This window comes from Octodon degus, unplaced genomic scaffold (genome assembly GCF_000260255.1).
Source record: "Octodon degus isolate 3935 unplaced genomic scaffold, OctDeg1.0 scaffold00250, whole genome shotgun sequence".
NCBI classification, from domain to species: domain Eukaryota; kingdom Metazoa; phylum Chordata; class Mammalia; order Rodentia; family Octodontidae; genus Octodon; species Octodon degus.
The window spans coordinates 1,400,613-1,419,269 of NW_004524826.1; the positions used below are offsets into that span (position 1 = coordinate 1,400,613).

The 18,657-nt window shown below is 43.5% G+C and overlaps 1 protein-coding gene across 1 annotated transcript in view; it reads right to left on the bottom strand.

The window, feature by feature from the left end:
* Positions 1-15,339, bottom strand: part of Adcy10 (adenylate cyclase 10) — a 68,491-nt gene extending 53,152 nt beyond the window's left edge. Inside the window, exons 1-6 of the mRNA XM_023706313.1 lie at positions 15,214-15,339; positions 10,545-10,747; positions 9,265-9,369; positions 5,967-6,005; positions 5,681-5,830; positions 1,590-1,795 (exon numbers count right to left, since the gene is read on the bottom strand). Coding sequence (XP_023562081.1) covers positions 1,590-1,795; positions 5,681-5,830; positions 5,967-6,005; positions 9,265-9,369; positions 10,545-10,689 — 645 coding nt within the window. The 5' untranslated portion in view covers positions 10,690-10,747; positions 15,214-15,339. The remainder of the gene's footprint in view (positions 1-1,589; positions 1,796-5,680; positions 5,831-5,966; positions 6,006-9,264; positions 9,370-10,544; positions 10,748-15,213) is intronic.
* Positions 15,340-18,657: the final 3,318 nt, after the last annotated feature.

Genomic DNA, 18,657 nt, shown 5'->3' on the forward strand with positions numbered 1-18,657 from the left:
TTTTTGCAGAAGGTACTGTTACATCAAGTGCATCTGTGTAACCTGGTTAAAATTGTAATCTTTTTTGAAATAAACCTTCATATTCTGTAAAAAAAAAAAAAAAAGAAAGAAAGTGAGTGTAATGGTACATGCTTTTGAATGTCTAGGACATGGTAACTACAGTTTGTATACTTAAACACTAAAGATTTTCAACTGATAAAACTTGTTTTTTTTAATTTTTATTTATTTGGTTTTTTTTTTGAGAGATGGCTTCATTATGTGGCCCAGCTGCCTTGAACGGGCCATCCTCCTACCTCAGCCTCCTCAATGCTGGGGCTACAGATGTGAGCCACGGTGTACACAAATTGAAAATTTAGGGCTGAGGGTGTAGATCAGCCACAGAAACTGTGATCATTGTGTTAAGACATGGATATAATCTCAGCTCAAAGAGAAAAAAAAATTAATTTCTCCAATTATCTCTTAAGGCCTCAGAGCTCAATGTATATATACAGAAGTCCACTCTAGGGGACAAATTTTGTATTCTTCTACCCTCAGAATCTTTTTCTACTTTTCTTCTTTTCTAATGGCTTAATTACGATAAACCCTGTCTCACCTGTATACCTGTACACGTTTTTCTGGAAAGTGTTAAAGTACAACAGGGGTTGATGCACCCAACAGGTATGAGGGCTTTCACCACTAATAAGACCATGAACTCCATAATATAGTGCACCTGAGGGCCTCATCTCTATGATATTCTTGGGTAAAAAAAATTGCATACTTTAGTTCAACAATGAGAAAACATAGACAAAACCAAAGGGAGGGACTGGACACAATAGCTGATCAACACACTATGTTTTGTTTCTAATTTTTGAGACAGTGTCTCGCTTCGTACTTCAGGCCGGCCTTGAACTCACCATGTAGCCCAGGCTGGCCTCAAATTTGAGGTGATCCTCCTGCCTCAGCCTCCCAAGTGCTAGGATTAGAAGCATGCGCTACCATGGCCAGATCACACTTTTTAACTTTTTTGTTTTTTCTTTTTGTGGTACCAGGGATTGAACCTGAGGCCTTCATGCTGAGCTATATCCATTTTTATTTTGAGCCTGGGTCTATGTCATTAAATGGCCCAGGCTGAGCTGGAGTTTGGGATCCTCCTGCCTCAGCCTCCCAAGTGCTGGGATTACAGGCATGAGGAACACCCCCCAGCTTTGCCTTCTTTTTCTGGAGTGTGTTCCCATTCCAGGCAGCACAGTGCGATGTTCCTTGCATGCACTCACAGCAGAATCTCAAGTTGGTCTAGGACAGTGCTTCCCCCAGGTAGAGCCCAGAGAAGATCTCTCTTCCTTCCCTGAGCTGTTTGGCCCTCACCTGCCTCTAACCCTTAGCGTTTTCCTGGGCTGGGAGGTTTCCTAGTGACAGCAGGGACCAGGGCAGCCCTCAAAACATTCTCCTCTGCTCCTAGGGAACAGGGAGCTCCTTCCTGGTCCTCAGCCCCAGCTGTACATCCCGAGGAGCTGCACCACCCCTCCTGGAGCCCTCAGCTCTGACTCCTTCCCACGCAGCACCCCAGACCGAAGCCACCCCAGCTCTTCTCCCAGGTGACAACCACTGACCTTCACAGCTCTCTGCTCTGGAATCCTCTCAATTTCAATCATGTTGCGGTCACAGAGCTGCCAGCAGTTAGGGGACAGGATGACATCGTTCATCTGCGCCATGTTCTGTGCATTGCGCACGTCCTCCACTGCCTGACCAGTCACCAGGAAGTAGTTGTGCCTTTCGTCCCCAAAGACTACCATGGTGATGTGGCCAGCAGACAGCCCTGGTGAGGAGGCAGGTGACAGATGGGTTGGCTCTGGAGTTCTGGGTTGCAGCCCAGGGACTCAGGAGCATGGTATGAATCCCACAGTAAAATCCCTCTCCTACACTTCAGTGTCAGAGCTGGGTGTGAGCCACATGCTTGCAATCCTGGCACTTGGAGGCTGAGGCAGGAGGATGGCTGTGAATTGAGGCTAGCCTGGGCTACAAAGTGAGTCCAAGTCTTGCCTAAACTATACAGTGAGACGGTGTCTAAAAAAACCCCAAACCTAAGGGTCTTCCAGACAGCTCAGCAGATTAAAGCACCTGCTTAGGCAGACACAGGGGCTGGGGTTTCCATCCCCAGCTTGCCTTGCTGCGCTTTGGGCATGGTGGCATAATCCTGGCTCTTGGGAGGCTGAAAATAGGAGGATCACTGAGTCTGATCTGTTTAGTGAGACCCTGTAAACCCTGTACTAAATACATTTTTTTTTAAAAAAAAAAAATCCCACTTTAATAGAAGAATAAGAGAACATTGCTTCCTGGTTCCTGGCCTTCTGAAATAGAAAATGCCCATTTCTTCAAGGGCTAGAAAGTTCAGCCAATACTTTTTGTGTTTCTGGTATAACTTTCTCCCTTGATAACCCTATTAATTCTCAAAATAATTTTTATTTTGTCTTCAGTTATCAATACTATAGAACAAAAAATTTACTTATTTGTTATTTATTTTGCAATGCTGAGAAATGGACCTAGAACTTTTGTACTGAGCTACATCCTCAGCACCTACCCCTTTGTATTTAATTTTGTTGTTTTTTGAGACCAAGTGTCATGGTGTAGTTCTAGCTGGCCTTGCACTGGGGGTGATTCTCCTGCTTCAGCCTCCCACACACTTGGACTACAGTTTTACACCACCATGCCCTGCTTCCCTGCCCTTTCTGGTTAGTTAGTTATTTAAATTTTTGAGACAGGTCCTTGCTAAATCACTAAGTTGCCCATCCTGGGATCCTTGTGCTAGCCTCCTGCTTCAGCCTCCCACACACCACCACATCAGATGGAAAACAACCTCACATTCCTGTTTGGGGAGGATTTCCTTGCATCAGAAGTTGAGATTTCACCTGGAAAAGAAGTGCTGTGGTCTCATTTCTGGTAACAAGGTGACGGTGTGAGGGAAAAGAAGTCCCAGGTCCCGTCCCACAGTGCTTTCTCTAAGTGTTTTCAAGCTGGGAAACAGAGGTCTTGGTGCTTGAGCAAAGGATGACAGATGTGAAATATGACACGGGCTCCAAGTCTATTCATAAAGGTACTTTGAGCGACATGCATCTTCTTTCAGTGACTGCAAGGAATGCAGTCAAAGTCTATCTTCCACCTCGTCCCTCTGCTGTGATGTCTACCTTTGGATCATGTCCAGAGACTTTTCTGAGACAGAGATTAAGGGCAGAGGACTAATTAATCTGACAGAAGGAGTTTCAAGGCAGTTGAATGTTGAGGTGGTGGCAAGTCTATTGTTGGGTGCTTTTAGGCAGATTTATGTTGAGAATCAAGAGCAAAGAGCCCAGCAGAACAATTTAAAACACTGTTTGTTTGGCCAGAAAAGTCCAGTAAAGTTGTGGACTGCAAGGATGAAACAGAGGAGAAATTGGTCACTAAAAAGATTATTTTAAAAAGTATTTCACAAGAAGACAGCAATGACACAACAACAATGCATGGCCTGAGGACATCACAAGAACCAGCAGGACTCAAGCCTTTGAAGCTTCAGAGTTGCAAAGGTGAAAGACTTTGCTTTGAGAAGAGAGCCCCACAGCACCACGTGACAGAATGGTGGCAGCCTAGAGAACTTGTTCTTTGGGATTGCTTACAGAATGCTCTGCAATCCAGGCACTCCACCCCTGCGGCCAAGAGAGGGAGGCCTGGCTACTGCTCCAGCTGCTAGTAGGCCTCAGCGTCATCCCTATGGTGCTAGCTTTAGGTACATGCAGAAATCAAGAGTTGTGGGGTCAGATAGGCTTCCACCAGATTTCAGAAGGAGGCCAGGTAGTGTCTCTGAGAGGGCAGTGTGTTAAGTTGTGAGTGTGAAGCTAAAGGTGCAGCAGAGACCCCAGAAGTTTGGAGAAGCCAGGTAAGTGGATTGTCTGAGGAAAACTATAAAGAGGGAGCAGATCTGGCCCTAGAGAAAAGCCATGGGAGCTACAGCCTCCAGCAGTGGTATAGGGAAAGAGCCACAAAAGTCCTTCGGAGCTCACAATTGGAGGTGCAGTAGATGCCCATCTGCCATGCTACACCCTGCCCTGGAGCCAGCCAGTGGTGGACTGAAATCTCTGCACACTGTGAGCTCAGTGAGCCCTTCTCCTCTAACTTTGGGGGTTGGGAATTTTGTCTCTGCATGAGAAGAAGTAACTAAGACAGGACTGTAGATCAATGAAAATGCAGTAATGTCTCCAGTGCAATGTGGATGTGTGTGTGCTTGCTTCCATATTATACATATGTGCCTGAGAAGCCCTGAGTAAAGCTGCAGCTGGGTCATAAACTTATGCTAAGTTTTTCTTGTTTTCATTTTCAAGTTAGGAAATGGAGGTCTTGGTGCCCGAGTGACAGATGACGATGTGAAATACGACACGTACACAAAGTCTATTCATAAAGGTACTGTGAGTGACAGTACCCATGGCTTTTCTCTGGGGCCAGATCTGCTCCCTCTTTATAGTTTTCCTCAAACAGTCCACCTACCTGGCTTCTCCAAACTTCTGGAGTCTCACTGATTTCTTAAAGGTAGTAAAATAATTCATTTCTTAGTAGGGTAGAAATAGGTTCAGGAGAACAGCAATTCAGAAAGTAGGTTTCCTTTTTTTTTTTTTTTTTTTTTCAGACAGGGTCCCAAAATGTAGTTCAGTCTGGCCTTGAACTCACTGTGTAGCCCAGGTTGGCCTCAAACTCATGACAGTCCTCCTGGCTCAGCCTCCAGATTACAGGTGTGCACACCACTCCTGGCTTCCTTATCCTCATCCTCATCCTCATCCTCATCCTCATCCTCATCCTCATTCTCATCCTCATTCTCATCCTCTGTCTCTTGCTCTTGCTCTCGCTCTCTCCGTCTCTCTCACTCTCACTCTCCCTCCTTTTTTCCCTCCCTCCCTTCATTCCTCCCATCCTTCTCCTCTTTTCTTTCTTCCTTTGTAGTACTAGGGGGATCTTACTTTGTAGTACAGGGGTGCTCTACCACTAGGCTCCATCTCTAGCTCTTTTTACTTTGTATTTTGAGGCAGAATCTCACTAAGTTATACAGGTAGAATTCAAATTTGAGATTCTCCTGCCTTAGCCCCCCTCAGTGCTATGATGGTAGGCATGTGCCACTATACCTGGCCTGTTAGGTTTTTCTTGCATTCACTCTTCTGAAGCAGAATGGACTAGGCTCCTGTCATTGCCCAACCTGGATAATGATGATCTGCTCTCTAGTGTCCTGAATGCTTCCCAACCTTGACAAGTAGCATGGTGTAACAGCAGCAATGACAGGTGTAATAAAGGCCCTTTTGTTCAATGGTTGCTATTTACCAAGTACTCTTTGAGCTAACTTACCTTCCATCAAGGCCTATTAGGTAGCTATCATAGGTTTTTTTAAAAAAATTAATTTTATTTATTTATTTGTGTGTGTGTGTGTGTGGGGGGCAGCTCAGTCCACCAGGGGGTGGGGCGGGCTGGCATGTGGTGCTGGGGGATTAAACCGTGGTCCCTGTGCTTTGCTAAGCTTGTTCTAAGTGGGTGCTTTAGACCACTGGGCCATCTCACCAGCCCAGCTATCATAGTTAATCCGGTCCTCTTACCCACTGTGTGAGCAAGCTGCTGTAGGTGTCCTGGTCACCCTGACTCAAAGGTTAGGGTGACCCACGCTGTGGCAACATCTGTCCTACCAAATCCATACCTATCTTCACCCGAATATCCAGGCCTTCTTCTTCTTCCAGCTCCTTGTTTATAAAGAGGCTGTGGATCTCCAGGCTACATTTGACGACCACAGTGATGATGTTGTTCAGTTGCTTCCGTTCTACCTTCCATAGGGCTAGCAACGCATCACCTTGGAAAGACAGACACCCAGGGGCCTTGCACCTACCTCAGCTCCAGTGCAGGCTGAACAGAAGTTCACACCCCATGACCCTGTCTTCAGCCCATCTGCTAACCCTTCATACCCCCGCTCACACCAGTCAGTGTACCTGCAAATTTTAGGATGTCTCCTCCAAACAGCAACACTTCTGAGGAGAAAAAGAGAATATGTTAAATCAAGGTATAATTCCCTTTTTTTAAAATTCATTTTTGTAATACTGGGGATTGAGCCCAGGGCCTTTGCACTGAGCTAATCCTAAACCCTTTTAAATTTTATTTTGAAATGGGAGGAAGGGTTGCTAAGTCACTAAATTGTCCAGGTTGTTCCTGCACTTGCAATCCTCCTGCCCCAACTTTCCAGAGTGCTGGGACTACGGAGGTGCACTTCCATGCCCAGCTAACACTGATTTCTTAAAGGCAGTAAAATAATTCATTTTTTAGTAAGGCAGAAACAAATTCAGCAGCAGCAGACAAAGGACTGAGAAATTAATTTTAAAGCACTTTTATTTGGTCCTACAGCAATCTCTTCATGACTATGTTTGGGTACACAGATGTTAGGTTTTAAAAAAATTTGAGTATATTAACTATGACTAAACAGATTGGAACAAGACGAGGATGTGCACTGACACCACTCTTCTTCAATATAGTTCTGGAAACATTAGCTGGAACAGTTAGACAAGAGTTAGACAAGAGAAAGAAAAGGAATCAAGATACAAAACAACAAGGTTAAATTATTATTACATAGAAGACCCCAAAACTCCTAAATTTAATAAGAAAACTCAGTTACATAGCTGGGTACAGAGTCAACAGTCAAAATCAATAACATTTTCATATACAAACAACAAACTCACTGAGAGAAAAATTAGGGAAACAACACCTTTCACAATAGCACCTCCCCCCCCCCAAAAAAAAGGGAAAAGAAAACCTAGAAATTAATTTAATAAAGGGAATGAAAGATCTCTACACTGGAAACTACAGTACTCTGAAAAAGGATTGAAGAGGATCTCAGAAAATTGAAAGATTTACCTTGTTCTTTGGTAAGAAGAACTAATATAGTGAAAATGGCCATACTTCCAAAATTGTTATACAGATATACTGTATAATAATAAAAGTTCTAACTGCATATCTTTCGGAATGAAAGAAAGCAATCTTAAAATTTATTTAGAAATAGAAGAGACCTAGAATAACAAAAGCAATTCTGGGCAACAAAGGCAAAATGAGCATCATAATCCCTAACTTGAAATTATACTACAAAGCTACTGTGACAAAAACAGCATGGTACTGGCAAAGAAAGAGCAACGGCTCAGTGGAATGGATTAGAAGACGCATAACAAACTCCAGACATACTCACACATTTCATCTTCAACAAAGGAGCCAAACACCTTCACTGAAGAAAGGTAGTCTTTTTAATAAATGGTGCTGGCCTTCCGAGAGCTAAAGATTAAAACTGGACACACACCTTTCACCATACATTAAACTAAAATCACATATATATAAATATTAAAACAGAAACATTAAATCTTCTGGAAGATAGAATAGGTAGAACTCTTGAAGACATTGGTATAGGCAAGACTTTATGAACAAAACCCCAATCTCACAGGAACTATAACAAATAACAGCTAGGATCTCATTTTATTAAAAAAGCTTTTGCACAGCAAGAGAAATGTCCAACAGAGTAAAAAGACAAGCTACAGCATCAGAAATATTTTCTTGCTGTTCCGGATACAAAGGACTAATATCTTGAATATGTAATCCAAAAAATCAGATCCCCCAAATTTAAAGACCCAACCCAAAAATGTGCATCAAAAAGAATAGACAATTCTCAGATGAAGAAGCAGAAATAGCAAATAAATATAAAAAAGATCATTACTTGTCATTCAAAAAATGCAAACTAAACCACACTGAGATTCCATCTCAACCATGAAAAGACTGCTCTTATCACTAAATCAACCAATAACAAATTCTGGCAAGCCCGTGGAGGAAAAGAAACCCTTCTCCACTATTGGTGGGAGTGTAAGCTGGTTCAACTACTCTGAAAATCAGTAGGGAGATTCCTCAGAAAAGTAGGACTAGGGGGCTGGGGAGATAGCTCAGCGGTCTAAGCACCTACCTAGCAAGCACAGGGATCCAGGTTTGATCCCCAGTTCTGCATGTCATGCTGGTCCCACAAGCCTGGGCACACTGAGCCAGCCACTGAAACCGGGTGTGGTAGTGCACACCTGTAATTCCAGCACTGGGGAGGCTGAGACAGGAGGCTCATTAGGAGTCCAAGCTACATAGAAAGACCCAGTACTAAATAAATAAATAAATAAATAAATAGATAGATAAATAAATAGGACTAGAGGTCCCATTGGACCCAGATATTTTCCTTCTTGGTAAGTTCCTGAAAGAATCAAAAGCATCATATCACAACATCAGTGTGTATATCAGCAAAGTCTATAATAATGAAATCTTGGAAACAGCCTAAATGCTAGTCAACTGATGGATAAAGATGTGTCTGGTTTTTTTTAATAAATGGAGTGCTACTCAGCCATGAAGGAGGATAAACTTGAGACATTTCTAGGTATATGGATGTACCTTGGGACCATATTCTTAAGTGAAATAAATCAGAAGCAAATGTAAATACTGCATTCTCTGATATAAACCACAAATGTAGATAAAGACCAAAAATGTATAATAGATATTGTGAAATAGGAAGAAAATGTTCAAATAGGAAGGGGAATAAGGAGCCAGGAGGTAGAAAAGAAGGAAGGGAAAAGAAAAAACAAGAAAAGGAGGAAAAACGGAAACAAAGCTTTTATAAATAAAGGGGAAGAGGAATTGAAGGGAGGGAAGGGAGTGAGAAAAGAGAATCAAGGTATATCATGTACAGGTACGAATCCCTATGATGATGTGGTTATGATGTGCACCTAAAATGTACCAAAACACTTAATTCATTTACAAAAAGCACTTCAGAGGCTGAATAAGGAGAACTGCAAATTTAATTCCTGCCTGGGCAATTCAGTGAGACTTCTTTTCAATAAATAAAAGAGAGGGTCAGGGAGATAGCTCAGTGGTATAAGTACCTGCCTGGCAAGAGCAAGGCCCTGAGTTCGGTCCCTGGTACCCAAAAAACAAAACAAGATGAAGAATAAAAGAGGGCATGTAGCTTAGTGGGAAGGCCCTGGGTTCAATCACCAGTGTTGCAAAGTAAGTACATGAATAAATTGTTTCCCTCAAGAGGTCTGTATTGGTGAGTGTTGAACTGATCCTTTGCAGTTGTACCACAGGGTATCTCAGAACACAGTGGCTTCACCCACATTTCCTGAGAAAAGCAAGAATGCCAAGAAACGGTGGCTGGTTGTGAAAAACAGGCACAGGATGCACGGGGCTGGGCGCCCTGCAGCTGGACGCTGTGGGCACACTCACTCTCCACGATGGCGCTTATGTAGTGGTTCAGGATGTCCACCAGCTGCTCGGCCCCCCGGTCCATGTACATGGCCGTACTGAACTTCTCCGTCATCGCGGTGAAACCTAAACAAAGAGTTGTTGTCTGGGTTGCTGGGAGGGACCAAGCGGAGCTCCAAGAAGGGTACACTGCCACTTTCTCTTTTTTCTCTCCCTCTTTCCTTTCTCCCTTTCTCCCTCCCTCCTTTCCTTCTTCTCCTTCTTTCTCAGCACTGGGGCCTTGAACCCAGGGTCTTTACACTGAGCTACATTCCCAGTCTCCTCTCCATTTTGAAACAAAGTCTCACTAAGTCACTAAGTTGCCCACCTTGGTCTTCAACCTGTGATCTTCTGCCTCAGCCTTTGAAAGTGCTGGTATTACAGGCATGCACTATTGTGCCTGGTCTTGTGCCTCACCTTAATAGTAAACATGCCAGGTCTTTAGAAGAGTTCAAGTGTGTGTGTGTGTTTTCATTACTGTGGGATACAAATTCTAGTAACAATTCAAGGTGTTGCAGCCACTACTGATATTGAGTGTCTACGGGAAGAGCTATTTGGAACCTTTTCCTGACCTCTAATAAAATCAACACTGAGAAGGAGCTGTGTGTCTGCCACCTGACCAGTCACAAAGCTGATTGTTACCAAGCTCTCAGCCAGGCAGGCTGATGCACTTTGGGACCTAAGGCAGGAGCCTCATGCGTAGGCAGGGCCCTGTCTCAACATTAGAAGAAGACTTGGAAATATTATCTCAGTGGAAGAGCATCGTTGAGCTGTTCAGTCTCCAGCAACACACACATACACACGCACGCACGCACGCATGCACACACACACGTAAGGCTCTAGGGAGATCACTTGCTGAGGCCAGGGTTTTGTTTCTGCCTGTGGCACTGGGAACTGAACCCCAAGAGTTCTGAGGTACAACTTTAGTTCTTTTTAAAATTTTATTGTGAGACAGGGTTCTGCCTTCATCTCCACAGCAGTACATGTTACAGGCATGTGTCACTGCACTGGGCTGAGCCCAGTTTTCTCAGGGATGTGAGAAGTTGGGGCAGGAACCCCGGAGCCTCAAGCTGTGAGCATCTTAAAGATCTCCCCAGGACTGGGAGCTGGGGAAGGGAATGTGAGGGACACCCGGCCACAGAGCTGGCTCCTGGCTGCGGTCACAGGCTAGGCACTTGCCAACCAGCCTGCCCTCAGGTCTTCAGGTGAACCTGGATGCGAGCCTATCTCCTACATTAACCAGACATCTTTTCGGCACTTACCTGAAATATCAACGAACATCAGGACTCCATCAAAATAATCCACGGAAGGTCGCTCTGGAGAGAAATTCCCATAGACAATGAGGTCCGGTAAGTGAGCGGCTATTCTGACGATGGTGTTGTCCTGCGAGTCTTTCTGACTGGTCATGCTCAAGGCAAATGTCTAGAAACTCTTCGTGACAGGAAGCACTGCCCCAGGAGGTCTTCTAGAAAGAAAATCTGGGAATGGAGGATACCTGATATATTTGTTCACACACTTTCCTATTTATTTTTTCAGCACCAGTCTTGTTGCAACCTGTGACTGCTTATTTAGGTGACTGGTGGTAACGTTGCCAGAGCTGGTGAGTCACGCTTCAAAAAGAAACCTTTCCCCAATTATTTTTTTCTTCATTTCTGGGGATTGAGCCCAGGGCCTTTAATCTGAGCTACATCTCCCTCCCCTTTTTAAAATAAATTTTGGAAATAGTGTCTCACCAAGTCTCTAAATCGCCCAGGCTGAGCTTGAACTCTGTGATCCTCCTCTCAGCATCCAAGTGCTGGGATTACAGGCGTGTGCCACCGAGCCCCATTGCCAGAGATATGTGCGTGAAGATTGAGGCATTTTTTTTTTTTTCAAGGCATTTTTATGAAGGGATAGCCTTCGCTGCAGGCCTGGTGTAGTGGCTGTGGTGGTTCACCTCTGTTGTCAGCTTGAAGGGATGAGGAGATGCCAAGGGGGGGTGGTGGTGCTAAGGGTGCGGACTTCCTCAGTGAACTGCCCACTGAGGAGCGCAGAGCTGGGCGTGCTCTCGGGAGGTCACTTGGGCATGGCTTTGATGAGCGTCTCTTCTCCAGCTCCTTATTTCTCTCTCTCTTCTTCCCAGCTCCACCAGGTGAGTGCCTTGTCTCCACCACGACATGCCTGCCTTGGAGCCAGCCCACCAGCCACTGAGACCTCTGAAGCCCCAGGCCAAGTACACTCTCTGCCTTTTGGCTTTGTTGTGGATTCTGTCCCAGAGACAGAAATCTGACTGGCATAGTGAGCTAGTAACCCCCTCACACTAAGCTCCTCCTCCTGCTGTATTCTTGTTTCCTGTCTACCCCAAACTTCCACCTTTTGGTCTCTTGCATTTTATCTCTTCTTTTTGAAACTTCAGTATAGTTATGAGTTTGTGTGTGTATATATAACCATGTATGAATAGCCAAGTCCTATATGTAGGCAATGAACTATATTAAGGTATAATGTCAAACACAGTGAGGCAGAGGATTCCTAGGGTGCGTGTGTCTGCAGGGCGTGGTGAGCACGGGCTGGCTTCCCTGCATTCACAGCATGAATAGACTCCTGGGGTTTGTCCTACAGTAGAGCATGTACTTCTGGATTTTAAAAGAGGAGGCCACATGGGAATTCCAGAAAACATGGACTGGCGCATAGGTGTCACTCAAGGAGTCCTGCTTCCTTAGCAAGTAAGTCCAAAATCTCAGTAGCTTGAAACAATAAAGGCTCGTTGTTCGTTGTTGTTCATTTTTTGCTTCTATACATATCCAGTGTAGGTGGGCTGGGGTTCTCTGCTCACTTCAGGACTGAAGCTGGGACACTGTGGTGGCCAAAGCAGTGGGAAAGAGGATGCAATGGGATAGTTACTCTCCAGTAGAGACACGCTTCACTTCAGCATTGATCTGAGCAGGTTCCACTGACACTTCTAATTTCAGTAGGGTGCAGAAGTGCAATCCCACCATCCACAGAGGAATGGATAAAGGAAATGTGACGCACACATGCACCAGAACGCTCTTCAGCCTTGGAAGAGAAACTACAGGACATTATATTACGTGGACTAAGATGGGCACAGAAAGATAAATGCGACCTGATCTCACTGAGATGTGGAATCTGAACATGGTACAACCAGAGGCAGAAAGAGGACTGGCAGCTGCTGAACTCTGGCGTGGAGTTGGGGAGATGGGGTGACGTTGGATGAGCGGTGCCAAGCCTTAGTAAGATGAACACATGCCGAAGCTCTGAAGTCTGACAATGGTGAGTAGGTAATTGTGTACCGCACACTTAAAAATTGCTGAATACTAAATGTTCTTATCCCAAAAGAGTGCTAAATATGTAAGGTGATGGCTCTATTAATCAGCTTGATTTAATCATTTCACAACATATACACGTATCAAAATATATTCTATGCCACAAATATGTACAATATTGTTAATTTTATCTTCATAAAACTTGGAGAGTGGGAATAAACTTTAAAAAAAAAATTGGAGGGAGAGTTAATGTATTGAATGGCAGAACTACGAACTTTCCCCTCAGTACTGGGAGGGAGGGTTGAACCCATAGCCTTCACACTAAAGTACATCCCCAACCCTTTTTTAGATTTTTGAGACAGGGTCTCATTAAGTTGCTTTGTGACTCAAGCTTGTGCTGTACTTGTGCGCTATTATGCACGGCTCAGAACCACGATCTGAAAATGTCTTTGGTACAGGGACTGATACACACTAAGCATATGTGCTCCTACTAAGCTATGCTTCCAGGTTTAATGCACCTTAATCAACTGAAATAAAAATAAAATTCAGAATAAAAGTACAATGTGGTATTGAGAATTTTTAACAAAATCAAATGGTCTGAATAATTAGATTTATTGAAAATTAATCTGATTAAAAATGTTATTGAAGCAGAATATAAAACAGAAAAATGCAGAAATCCTTGGCATTACTATCAGATGGACAAACCCATGTGCTACTTCCTCATATCAAGAAGGGGCAGGGCCAGCACCCGGAAGTTCTGTTCATGTATTTCCTGGTCACTAGCCTGCTTCTCTCCCAAAAGGTAACTTCTTTCCTGTTCTCTGACGCCATAGATTGCCTTCACCAGTTTCTAGACTTTATGCAAATGGAATCATACTATATCCTTTTCTACTGAAATGTTTGTGATACTCATTTATTTGCCTGTGTGCATATTGATAATTATTTGTTTCAACGTTGTTTATATTCTGATACCTCATTATATTGCCAAGTATTTATCCATTCTCCTATTGCTCTATGAGTTTTCCAGTATGATGGGCTCCTAGGATTTTTTTACTTCTCTTTCTCTCATATATATATTTGTCTTTTTCGTTTGTTTGTTTTAGTGTTGGCAATTAAATCTATGGCCTCCTGGATGCATGTGTTTTACCATGGAGCTTCAACCCCAGCCTAATCATTAATTAATCTTGCTAAACAGTTTCTCAAAGCTGCTATGAGGCTACCATGGCTTTATGCACGGTAGTCTGCCCTGTGTCCTCCATGTTGTACCTTTATCTCATTTTTTTTTTCCTCATCCCATATTCACTCTGAGGGAGGCAGCCAATTTTTCCCTCACTTTTCTTTTCTTTTGGTGATACCAGGGATCAAACTCAGGACCTTACGCTAGCCTGGCAAGCACTTATTCCACTGAGCTATCTCCCCAGGCCCTCTCCCTCACTTTTCACTTTCACCTTTTCAAATAAACTTAGGAAAAAACAAAGAACAACAACAATAACAAACAACAAACCAAAGCTGTTGTGAGAGCTAGGTGTGAGAGTTCAGTTGCTTTTTTATTTTGATAGGTAAGTAGGGTGCTATGGAAGCACAAAAACTCCAGGACGGACTAACGACCCCCAGGAAGGAACAAGCAGGTGGATGGGGCCCCAGAGACAGGCAGGAAGGCAGCTCCCAAAGGAGGGAAAGTGTGAGCAGGCACACTCACTGCTGAAGGAAAACTCAGTGAAAATGAAAGGATGGATTGGTTACATCCATTGTTTCTCTAAATATCTCATCCAGAACTTTCTGAGAGATTTCAGTTTATGCTTGGCTTCTCATCAATATGTAGTCAGGTTTCCCAGGAGAGCAGAGGAGATGCTATCACGAACCCTTTCTTGACCAGTCTTGCCATAGTACCTTTTCCTCTGCGCTACTGTAAGTATTTAGGGGGCTGGGGAGAGATAGCTCAGTAGAATAAGTGCTTGCAAGGGCCTGAGTTCAATACCTGGTTCTGGAGGAAAGAAAGAGAGAAAGAAAGAAAGAAAGAAAGAAAGAAAGAAAGAAAGAAAGAAAGAAAGAAAGAAAGAAAGAAAGAAAAAAGTATTTAGTGTCCACAAGCTTAGTAGCTTCTGTTCTGGTTTGTTGTCTTTTGAGACAGGGTCTCACTGTACATTCCACAGTGGGCTTTAACTCATAATCTTCCTGACAGCCACCTCATGACGGGGATTGATTATAGGCGTGTGCCACCTACCCTGGCCTAGATGGCTTATTTTCTAGGTGAATGTTCCTATTTTTTTTTTTGACTCGTTAACATTTTGTCTTCCTTTGAGCTATACGTTTCTTGCTTAGAGATCTCGTTCCACTGAGCTTTGCTTCTTCCACGGCATATCCCTAGCTCCCTTTACAGCATAGGTACTATTTGGTGAATGACAAAAACATGGATATTATATGAGAAGTTGCAGCAGAGAGGCAAGCAGAGAGGCTGAGCTAAAAAGGGAGCATCCAGCATAAATAGGACGGGTAACATTTTCGCTTTTAAACATCCAACCTCCAAAGACTGACCCAGAAATAAAAGGGAGCTTCAGGTCTGACTCCTGGACTTTCCTGTCTTCTCAACTCCAGGACCTGTCTTCTTCCGGAATGGCTGCCCTCTGCTTTAGCTCTGCGGCCCGCCACTGAGACTCCCCCTTCCACATACCTCCTTTCTCCAAGGCTGAGGGGAAGCTGGAGCTCAGACACGGGGCCAGATGCTTCAGGGGTGTGAAGAACAGGAGAGGGGTCTGCACGACATCATCCTGAAGTCAGCAGAGGTGCCACGCCTACCCATCGCTGAGCCACAAAGTGACAGTTTTGTCTAAGAGCCGTTTTTTTTTTTTTTTTTTTCCAGGCCACACCCTCCCCGGAAGCTCCCTGGTCTCCTTCGGCTGACGATGCTTCTGATTGGCTGGAACCCTCACCGCTGGGCCCCTGTGCCCTAAAGGCTGGCCTACATTCCTAGTCTCTCACCTGGGCTCAAGGAGGAGAGACTGATGTGACCCCAAAGTCATTGACCAGACTCTTTCTGACCACGTGGAGGGTGACTCCAATAAGGCAACAGCTGATAAGTGATTATCGAAAACAGAATGGCTTCTGAGAAAGCAGGCTCCTTGCCACCCCCTTGTGTGGCTTTGCTTTCTAAGGGTGAAGGAAATTGTGGTCAACCACAGCCTGAAAATATTAATGGAAGACTACAGAAATAAACATAATTTCTTAATATAAAATGATTCCTAGGGCTGGCCAAATAGCTCAGCAGATTAAAGCACCTGCAAGCAGATGCAGGGACCTGGGATTCTATCCGTGGGCCTGCTGTACCGGCCCCGCCCTCGGGGCGAGCTGAGACCAATTGAGACTGGGCATGGTGGCCCGCGCCTGTAATCCCAGGACTTGGGAGGCTGTAAACAGGCGGGTCACTACGAGTCCGATCTAGTAGTGAGACCCTGAACACCCTGTCGACCCTTCCCTAAAACACAGGAAAAAAAAAAAAAAAAAAAGATTCCTTAGTTGCAATTTTGAGAAGTGCAAGGACTTAACACATGGCTCTAATCCATTCTCTCTGGGGCACGAATTGTCCCTTTGGCCAGTGTACCTTCCTGTATGCTACCTGCTCCACAGGAGATCAGAGACACAGGACACTTGAGACAGTACCGTATGCTGTTATAATCATTCTATTTTATTAACAAACTCAGTACTTGATTTCAGAGACGCTTTGTATGTTTTTTTGGGGTAATTATCCTATCTGAATAGTTAAGGACATAATTCGAACCAAATTTACTCCAATTATAATTTCAAATCCCATGTGGCTGCCTTGAACTTGGGGCAATTTCCCTGTCTCAGCCTCCTAAGTGCTGGGATCACAGGCATGCACCCACTCCAGTTTGCAGAAGTGTTTTAACAGGCAGATATATTTCCTAACAGCTTAAATCATATTTTGATTTTCTCACTGTTCTTATGTGTATCCCAACAATTCATATGTAGAACACATATGAGTTTTAATAGAACATCTAACTGAGCTGGGAGTGGTGGTGCATGCCTGTAATCCCAGCACTTGGGAGGCTGAGGCAGGAGGATCAATGTGAGTTCAAGACCAGTGTGAGCTACAAAATGAGCTCAAGGCCAGCCTGAACTGAATAATGAGACCCTGTCTTAAAAAGACAACAAAAAGACAGAAAGAACATCTAACTGAATGTTTGCAAATATTCTCGAATGAAGTGCAGCTTTGTATAGTAATTTAACAGTAAAATAGTTGTTTTAAGGGAGCAAAGAGGTTGGCTGGGGGAATTCTCTGGTGTTCATTGTGGAAATCAGTCTGGGAATCAAACAACATGTAAGCGAATAGTCCCCTCCAGGACAGCATCTGCTTAGTAAATGTCAGTGCTTTTTGGGTTAAACAGGCACCAGTGCTGGCTTAGCAGTATAAGGGACCGAAGCACCATTAGGGACCTTCGTCTCACAGAGAGGAACTCACAACTTTGAGATTAACCCTTGCTAACATTCAACTTTTCACTATCATTTTAACCACATGAAATGTTTAATAAGGGGAAATGGCAGCACTGATGCACCCTGGATCAATCTTTCTTTGAAATGAATGCCAAATCACAAGTCACTAAGTGAAAGGTATATTGTTTTGGAGATAAAGCACAACTTCCTTAGTCTAAAAAATACTCTATTTTACATTTAACATTTTCCCAACTTTCTTTTAATATTACTACAAAGCAAGCATTGAGCTAAAACATTATTTTCAGCTTTATAGCAGTCCTAAAAAGTCAGTGCTACTATTCCTGGCTTCATCTCAAAAATAAATCTCACAGACAGATATTTACTGGATCCAAATTACCAAATGGCTGAGTTCAAACTCAGACCTGTCCAACCAGGTGCTGAGAAAATTTATGCAATGAAGCCATTCATAAGGACTTTTAAAAAACTGTGACAATTGAACTCAACATCTGTGGTTCCTCACACTGTGGCATGAAGCTCTGTATCTGTGATTTCCAGTATATAGTCTAAATTTTTTAGGATAGCTATAAAGCTAGTCACTACACTATGAGCTCTAAGTGGTAATGAGGGTTTTGGACAGGATGTAAATGTTTTAAGATGCAGTTTTTGAGTAGAAAAGAAACATATGATAATGATTTATCAATCAAACTGATAAGAATGTAGAACAGTGATGGGGAACCTTCAAGAGCTTTTAATGATAGAAACACCCACTACTAGAGGCCTAGAGAATTCCTTCTGATTACATCTTATCACTGTAGTTAATTTGACTCACGAGTGGGACTGAGGAGAGCCCGCACAGGAAGCAAGCTTTCCTAAGCACCAAAATGTCAATTCACTTACACACTTTAATGAAGTTTTCTGGGTGTTTATATCATGCTTTATGTTTTCCTTAAATGCTTAATCTTGAAAACACGTGTGCATACATTACAAAGCATGGTGTATGAAGATAAAGCATCATTTCTTTCTTTCTTTCTTTCTTTCTTTCTTTTTTTTTGAGAGGAAGGTTTTTAATTACATGGAAAATTTCCTGTTCAGGGTGAGCTTCAGGCTAGACCAGGGAGCTACATCTGGAGTATCTCTGTGTAGGCAGAAAAGTTCCCTGAAACACTCTGGCTCTCGGAAGCAAGATAGATGGGCTCACAGCGCAGTGTCTACTTTAATCTCCGTGGTCTTAGCCCACAGCGTCATTTCTTTCTTTCGAGCCACTTCATTTTGGCCTCTGTTGAGCTAAGCCCTTCTCTGCAAAGACATACTACAATGAAGGGATAGGTCCTTCTGTTGCTTATCGCCAAGTCTTTATCAGGTATATTCTTAAGAAAGCTCCTTGGTTGGACGGGTGGCTCAGTGCTAAGAGTATGTGCTAAGGGTATGTGCAAAGAAGGTCTTGGGTTGGATCCCCAGCACCAAACAGCTAAGTTATGTCTCTCATTTCTTCACTTTTTTTTTTTGGTTGTTATTGTTTTTTTTTTATTTTTTATTTTTTTTCAACAAATAATACACTGCATATAGTCTTCTTAGTGGTTAATTGCTGTACAAGATGCGGACTTGTGATCCTATTTACAAACACCATTAGAACAAATCATTCTATTCATTAACAGAATGTAACTAT